At 48.9% G+C, this 8422-nt stretch overlaps 1 protein-coding gene across 1 annotated transcript in view; it reads right to left on the bottom strand.

Annotated features, from left to right (window-relative positions):
• LOC125442860 (putative P2Y purinoceptor 10) overlaps positions 1-8159 on the bottom strand; it is an 11639-nt gene extending 3480 nt beyond the window's left edge. Inside the window, exon 1 of the mRNA XM_048514615.1 lies at positions 8081-8159. Within this exon, the coding sequence (XP_048370572.1) occupies positions 8081-8085 (5 nt within the window). The 5' untranslated portion in view covers positions 8086-8159. The remainder of the gene's footprint in view (positions 1-8080) is intronic.
• Positions 8160-8422: the final 263 nt, after the last annotated feature.

Genomic DNA, 8422 nt, shown 5'->3' with positions numbered 1-8422 from the left:
CCGGTTTGTTTCCATGGGCTCCAATCGGTGCCCGCACAGCATGCATGTGAAAGGAAAAAAAGGAAAATAGGTCTCTTTTTAATGACGGCAACCCGTTATACATTTGCTGTGCGGAACCGACCAGAGATTAGTTCCTCCAGAGACAAATGGCTGCTTTTTAGAGAGTGGATTCTAAGTGGGGTTACCAGACCCCCATCAGGTTTGGGGGATCCCCTCGTCTGTGGCCCTTCTCCCCAAGGCTGATTAGGTGGCTGGTGGGGACTTAAGGACAGTAAAAGAAGGCCTAGGCCCAGAGGTGGGATCCAGCAGGTTCTCACAGGTTCCTGAGAGTAGGTTACTAATTATTTGGGTGTGCCGAGAGGGGGTTACTAATGGGTGATTTTGCCACGTGACTTTTGCCTTAGTTACGCCCCTCCTCTCAGCAGTAGCGCTCAGAACTTGAAGCAGTCTAGCAGGAGGTGCACCGGCGTGCGTGGCAGCCTGCGCCTGCGTGCATTCGTTTCCCGCCCAAGGACCGGCGCAGTGGCTGCGTCCTTGCCACAGCCCCGCCCAGGAATGCCCCACCCCTGGAATGCCCAGCCACACCCCCATCATGCCCCGCCCATCCCCATTGGCGCTACACCACAGTTTGAATCCCACCACCATGGGAACCTGTTACTAACATTTTTGGATCCCACCACTGCCTAGGCCTACTTTGTCGGGATGATGTCAGTTCCAGCAGGCACCAGAAGTGACGTCATCATGTTGCCAGTGATGCAGGGATATGCTAGTAGTTGGGAGAAAACTCTTAGGGCAAAAATGGCTTCTACTATACAGTTTTTGCCCAAATCCCAGAGCATCCCCATGTCACCAATGACATGATGATGTCACTTCAGATGCACCCTGGAAGTGACGTTGCCAGCATCACTGGCCTGGGTTTCTCTTTGGTCCCCGTAAGTCCCTCTATCCCCTGCTGTTTAGCAGAGGGCACCTAGAGACCTAAGACAGTAGGTCCCCCTCCTTGCCAAACCCTGTCGGCCTCAGGCTCCACCCTAAAATCTCCAAGAATTTCCCAACTCACTGTAACGTCTTTCGATGAAACAGAAAGCTGGACTCTTCCTCCTCCTTCCTCCTCCTCCCCCAGGAACAGATGGGTTATGGAGACCAAAAATGTCTGCCTGCCAATTACAGGAGAAGAGCCGGGTGCCCCTCCAACTTTCCTCATGAAGAGAAAGGAAGACCAAAGTCCACGCAGCGTCTGTGTCAGGAGCAGGGTTATGAGCTCCTGACTGGGAAATTCCTGAATATTAGGGTGTGAAGCTTAGGGAAGGGGGCATTTGGAGAAGGACCTCAGTGGGTATAACCCCCCCGTCCCCCCCCCCCGAAACAGTTGTTTTCTCTGGCTGAAATGATCTCTGAAGTCTGGAGATCAGTTGTAATAGCAGGAAATCTGCAGCCGCCGCCTGGAGTTTGGCAACCCGACTCAAGAAGAGGTTTCTATTTCAGCTCTTATTTGCTTAGGTGGCGTAGGAGGTTAAGAGCTCGTGTATCTAATCTGGAGGAACCGGGTTTGATTCCCAGCTCTGCCGCCTGAGCTGTGGAGGCTTCTCTGGGGAATTCAGATTAGCCTGTACACTCCCACACACGCCAGCTGCGTGACCTTGGGCTAGTCACAGCTCTTCTGAGCTCTCTCAGCCCCACCCACCTCGCAGGGTGTTTGTTGTGAGGGGGGAAGGGCAAGGAGATTGTCAGCCCCTTTGAGTCTCCTGCAGGAGAGAAAGGGGGGATATAAATCCAAAACTCTTCTTTTTCTTGGGGCTCTGACTAGATGAGACTCTGGGAAGTCTACGACTGCATTTCCCCAGGCAGAAAGAGGTGGGACACAGGGCCAGGATTCAGATTGAGAGGGCCGCTGAGAGAGGAGAGGACAAAATTCCGCCATCCCTGATCCCACTAGGGCCCCATGGAGCCAGGAAATCATGCAATGATGTTTGATTTGGATGAGGAGGGGGTTCAGAGAGACTTTTATCCTGCCTGGGTATCTATGATAACTTGCAGAGATCAGCAATCGCTAACCCCAGTGGCTCCAACTGCAGCAACTCTTGTTTATGTTGCATACAAAGTCACAGATATCATCGTTTCCATTTTTAACCCACTTCAACCTCAGCTCATTTTATCCTGTGGTTATTCAGCAACTTCCCCTGCAGTTTCCCCCCTCCCCCCATAGTTTGCTGTCAGCCCCCACGAAGCAAGTGAACAGCCTCGAGATGATTCATTTCAGTTAAGTCTGTCTGAAATGCGGTAACAATTGGATCCCTAGCTTCCCTCTTACGGGCAGTTGTCTCTGGATAAAGTTACACTTATTGCATTTTTATTAAAGGACTCTGGGCTTTTCTCCATCTTTCAAAGAATTAAGAGGATTTAATAAACTCGTGAAATACAATTACTGTCTGGTTCAAGAATCAAGAGGAAGTATGTTTTATTGCGAATTTCGGGTCAAGCGCATTCAGTTTGTTGTTCTACTTCTTTTCTTCCTGGGCATTCTTCCTGAATTGGTAGCAATTGGATAAAAACTCCCCAAGGAACAGGCCCCAGCTAGCCTAGTCTCATCAGTTCTGAAAAGCTAAGCAGGGTTGACCCTGGTGAATATTTGGAAGGGAGACCGCCCAGGAAGGTCAGGGCCGCTACATAGATGGAGGCAATAGCAAACCACCTCTTAAGATCTCTTGCCTCAAAAATCTCTTGAGAGAAGAAGAAGAGTTTGGATTTATATCCCCCCTTTCTCTCCTGCAGGAGACTCAGAGGGGCTTACGATCTCCTTGCCCTTCCCCCCTCACAACAAACACCCTGTGAGGTAGGTGGGGCTGAGAGAGCTCCGAGAAGCTGTGACTAGCCCAAGGCAGGGGCGTAATGCCCATTGGGCAAGGTGGGCAGCTGCCCAGGGCTTTCCCTGTAATGGGGAGGCATCAAAGTCTGCAGGGTTCTGTTTTTTTAGGGTATTTTTAGTGGTTTTCCATTTTTGGCCTACAGGGGGCGCAGTTTTTAGGCTAGCGGCACCAAAATGTCAGCGTCTCAAAAAAAACGGTGCAATAAAAATTTGGTCATGGTGGAGTGGCCGCCCATGGGGTGGGGGGGTGGTGGGCATCCAACTCAGGTTTTGCCCAGGGCTACAGTTTGCCTTGTTACGCCCCTGGCCCAAGGTCACCCAGCTGGCGTGTGTGGGAGCGCACAGGCTAATCTGAATTCCCCAGATAAGCCTCCACGGCTCAGGCGGCAGAGCGGGGAATCAAACCCGGTTCCTCCGGATTAGATACACGAGCTCTTAACCTCCTACGCCACTGCTGCACCTTAAATTGGCTGTGACACAAGCAACCAGTACAGGGAAGTAAAGTGTTGGAGACTTGAGCCCAGTGGTGGGGGGAGTTTTGCGGAACGCCTTGACAGCTCTGTAGCATATGCTGCTGCCTCCTTACTGTCTGCTCATTTCTTACTGACCCATGCTGTGATGCAGTGGTGGGATCCAAAAAAATTTAGTAACAGGTTCCCATGATGGTGGGATTCAAACTGTGGCGTAGCGCCAATGTGGAGCTCAGCCCGAGGGCATGTGTAGCTGATGGCCGGGCATTCCAGTGGCGAGGAGACATTCCCTGGGCGGGGCCGCATGGCGAGGACGCAGTCCGCTGCATGCCCGGTCCTTGGGTGGGAAACAAATGCACGCAGGCGCAGGCTCCCACACACGCCGGTGCACCTCCTGCTAGACTGCTTCAAGTTCTGCGCGCTACTGCTGAGAGGAGGGGCGTAACTGAGGCAAAAATCACGTGGCAAAATCACCCATTAGTAACCCTTTCTCGGCACACACAAATAATTAGTAACCTACTCTCGGGAACCTGTGAGAACTTGCTGGATCCCACCTTTGGTGTGATGTCACATCATGGTATGACGTCACATCACTAGACAGGTTATGTTAAGGGGTGATTTGCATCGCCTTCCCCAATCATCGACACTTTGTCTACAGCAGTGGCCTGTGGGTCACGTCCCCTTTGGGGGTCGAACGACCCTTTCACAGGGATCGCCTAAGACTCTCTGCATCCGTGTTCTCCATCTGTAAAATGGTTGGGGGTCACCACAACATGAGGAACTGTATTAAAGGGTCGTGGTATTAGGAAGGTTGAGAACTACCGGTCTACAGTAAGCTGGGTACTCGTTTCGCTAATTTTGGAAGGATGGAAGGCTGAGTCAGCCTTGAGTCGGCTACTTGAGACCGACTTCTGTTGGGATCGAACTCAGGGTGTGAGCAGAGTTTGGACTGCAGTACTGCAGCTTACCTCTTGGCACCACAAGTGCTCCTTCCCTTTTTTAGAGATACCGCCAAATTCTATATTCCTTGGGTTCTAGTCTGAGTTCCAGCGGCTCATGACGCTTGCCTTCAAAGTGGAATGAATGTTACAGCCACCAAATTCTAATCTCAGGTATGCCAGAGCAAGAAAATAAATTCCACTCCTTTCTTCCACTTCTTCCCTTCCCCTCTCCAATGTACCAGCATTGTCTGGCAGAGGTGATGGCAGCAGGGTAGAGATAGCAAGGAGCTAGCAACTCGTCCCAGAAAAGGAACAATTCTCCCATCCTCTCACTCTTCCTCTCAGTGGTGGTAGTAACAGGTTCCCATGGTGGTGGGATTCAAACAGTGGCGTAGCGCCAATGGGGCTGGGTTGGGCACAACGGGGGCGTGGCTGGGCATTCTGGGTCGGGGCATTGCTGGGCGAGGCTGTGGCAAGGACGCAGCCGCTGCGCCAGTCCTTGGGCGGGAAACGAATGCACACAGGCGCAGGCTGCCACGCACGCTGGTGCACCTCCTGCTAGACGCTTCAAGTTCTGTGCGCTACTGCTGAGGAGCGGAGGAGGGGCGTAACTAAGGCAAAAGTCACATGGCAAAATCACCAATTAGTAACCCCCTCTCGGCACACACAAATAATTAGTAACCGACTCTCGGGAACCTGTGAGAACCTGCTGGATCCCACCTCTGCTTCCTCTCTTGTCCACATCTCTCTTTCCCCTGCTCCTCCAAATCCCAGTGAACTTTGGGGACAGCATTTCGTGGTTTGCTGCTCATGTTGCTCAAACATAATATGATAGTGGAAGATCTGTACAGGTTTGTTTCTTGGAATAGCCGTCATGGCGAGGATGGAGAGAGAATAGTAGTATTGGGGACAATCTGGAACAGGGCCACGGCATGGAAATGGGATTTTGAAGAGCCTCCATTTGAGCCACTGTCCTGATGTCCATCAAATGGCGCACAGAACTTAAATCTGACCTAGTGGAATACATATAAAAATGGCCTGGGGAATGCTTTCCCACCCATGTGCCAAATAGCAGTTCTGGTGGAGGGTGTGTGAGGTTAGGAAAGCAGATATGTGAACCCCTGCCCTTCCTCTGAGTTATAGTCCCTGCAGTTGTAATTTCAGGGCAGGTAGATTTCATAACACTGTGTCTGATTTGAACTTCAACAATTCAGTTGCCTAAGACTAGCTGGGTTTTCTGAAGAAAGAGGTTGCTTAATATGCTTTTGTTCTCATAGCCAGTTCAGTAGCTACAAGGTGTCAGGATTACACAGGAAGTACGTTTTTTCTCATAGGAGTTACTGCCTGTCGGTACATTAAACGTAAAAAGTAAACTGTTTTATGAGTGCTGGGTTATCTGGATCTCTTTTCATAAAATATCAAACAAACCCTGTCTTCACAAATGAACCTTGACTGCTATCGGAAGTACAGGTATTTGAAACCCCTTTCTGCCTGGGCTGGAGGAAGAGGGTGTAGCTCTTGAAAGGATTCTCAGAAACCGTGAGGCATGTTTACATTTCAGTGCACTTTTCATTCACAGTAGCCAAAAAAGTCCCAGAGATGCAGCTGTGTTGCAGGCAAAAAGCTTCGCCGGACAAGAAGTCGGAAGAGCCAAGAACAAATATCCAGTGCATTTTTTTCTTGATCGGTAGCAACATTCCCCCTGTACTGACATCCAAACCTCAAATGGCCCCCAGTGGTGTCAACTGCCTGTTGGGCAGAAACACACATACAGCATACAGTAAACTGTTATATTTCTTGGCACCAGGATAAGGGGAAATATTCAAAGGTGTCCGCAGTTTCATCTTTGAAACTGCAGGGCATTTCAGGCAACAGCTTCTGGGTGTCTTCAAAGGTACGCAGTGGCCAGTTATTTAAATATTTTAATTACATACTTTAATCATTATTTTACTTGGGGGATCCTTTGGATCCTTCTGCTTGAGGTGTCAAAATGTCCTAGGCCAGTGATGGCGAACCTTTTCGAGACCGAGTGCCCAAACTGCAACCCAAAACCCGCTTATTTATCACAAAGTGCCAACACGACAATTTAACCTGAATACGGAGGTTTTAGTATAGAAAAAACAGTTGGCTCCAAGGCGCGCGTTACTCGGGAGTAAGCTTGGTGGTAATCGGTGGCTTTGCTTTGAAGCAACTGTGCAACACTTCGAACGGGTGAATCACGACCCTAGGAGGGTTTACTCAGAAGCAAACCTCATTGCCAGCAACCGAGCTTATTCCCAGGAAAAGGTTCACGCTTTCGTTCTTCCCATAAAAATCAGTAGGGTTTAACAGCGCTTAACAGGGTTACCTACACTGCTTCCCCAAAACTAGGTCTTAGGTTTAATGCTAATAATCTCCCTGAAATAATTACACTATTATCACATGACGAACTCTGTGCACGTGTGCCCACAGAGAGGGCTCTGAGTGCCACCTCTGACACCCATGCCATAGGTTCACTACCACTGTCCTAGGCAGACCCTAGTGAATAAATAATAGTAGGAAGGTTGTACCCTCCATCCCACCCTGATCTGGATGCTCCAGGCTGACCCAATCTTAGAAGCTAGACATTTTTGGCCCTGGTTACTACTTGGGTGGAAGACCACCAAGGAAGGCCAGGGTCCCGACAGAGAGGCAGGCAATGGCAAACTACCTCTGAACATCCCTTGCCTTGAAAACTCATTAAAGTCGGATGCAACTTATAGCACACACACACACACACACACACACACACACACACACACACACACACACACACACACACACACACACCCGGTTCCATCCCACTATTTAAAACAAAATCAGCTTCCATGATGATATTGGAGACCCGAGGAAGCCATTTCCAGTACACAATTTTTACACCAATCATAATCCAGCGAGTTCATTTTATCCCACCTTGTTGTCATTCATGGCACAGAGAATGGCAAGAAAAAAATTGTTTCTCTTGTCACGAGGAGCAGTAGTAAATTGTCAAATAATCTCCCACTTCCTCCGGCATTGCAAATCTTTAAAAGGTACCAGCCTTAAGACCGTGGAAACTTGGAAAGGGGGGGGGGGTAGTTATTAACCAGCTAATCATTGAAAAGCTAGTCGATTAATGCACAAATCATCTGTCAAGTAGTTGACAGTTCTACTCCCAGTATTTGCAGGAGAGACAGATATAATGTTGTTCTTTTATGAATGTTTATTCTTGCTGCTCATTTTTGTTTTCTGCTTTCAGAAGAAGCAAAACTATTGCCCCAAAAGAAATTTGCTTGAATGTACCACAAGCACTTAAAAAAAAAAATCTTTGGCCAAGCTGAAATATTCACCTGAGACTGACTGTATCTGACTGAGCACATGACCAATCTTTCTTGAACAGTGAAAAAAAGAGAGAAAGCTTTACCAAATGTAGAAAAAGTCATATCCTGCAGAACTGCTCTATAGGGTTCTCTGCCAAGAACTTAAACACAGAGTGGGAGAAATCTCCCATGTGTCAATCCACAAAGGTATTCCTCTTGCTGCATCACGCAAAGTTCCCGTCTGTCTACATAATCTGGAGACGGAGAATGAAAAGCATTTTCAAAGATAGACGGTTTTCAGCTCCAAAAAGCTTGCAACCTCAGTTGCAAAGCAGTAGCAAGACAAGAACATAAGACAGATCCCCTCACCCTGTTTCCCACCGGTGTCTAACTGTTGTTCATATTTCCCAGTCAGTCAACCCTGGCTTCACAAAACCCCTCCGGCAATCACTCCAAAATTAATAGTCTACACTGTGATTTCTTTACCTCATTGGAACTGTCCAGCATCTGCGAAAGTGACTCCTGAGGAGGCGGTGGGGAACAAACCAGCCTTGGGGACCCCCAAGTCGCACCTTGCTGAGCTCAAAAGAGAGGCTGTTAAGGGAACCTGCCCTCAAAAGTCACGTTCCCTTAACAGGAAGTGAAAAAATGTCTTGAGCTTCTCACCGCAGAAACCTTGTTTACCCAGTGGAGGACGTTGGAAAGGAGAAAGCAAAAACCAGACTGAGGCTGGGCTAGAGTCACAAAATTGTGTCAGCCAAGACGCCCTGTAAACCCAGGCCTTTGAGAAGCGATTTCCACGTTGTACCAAAAAAGGATTCAGGCAAA

The sequence above is a fragment of the Sphaerodactylus townsendi genome, linkage group LG13 (genome assembly GCF_021028975.2).
Source record: "Sphaerodactylus townsendi isolate TG3544 linkage group LG13, MPM_Stown_v2.3, whole genome shotgun sequence".
In the NCBI taxonomy this organism is placed as follows: Eukaryota; Metazoa; Chordata; class Lepidosauria; order Squamata; family Sphaerodactylidae; genus Sphaerodactylus; species Sphaerodactylus townsendi.
This window is presented reverse-complemented; position numbering and strand designations above follow the sequence as displayed.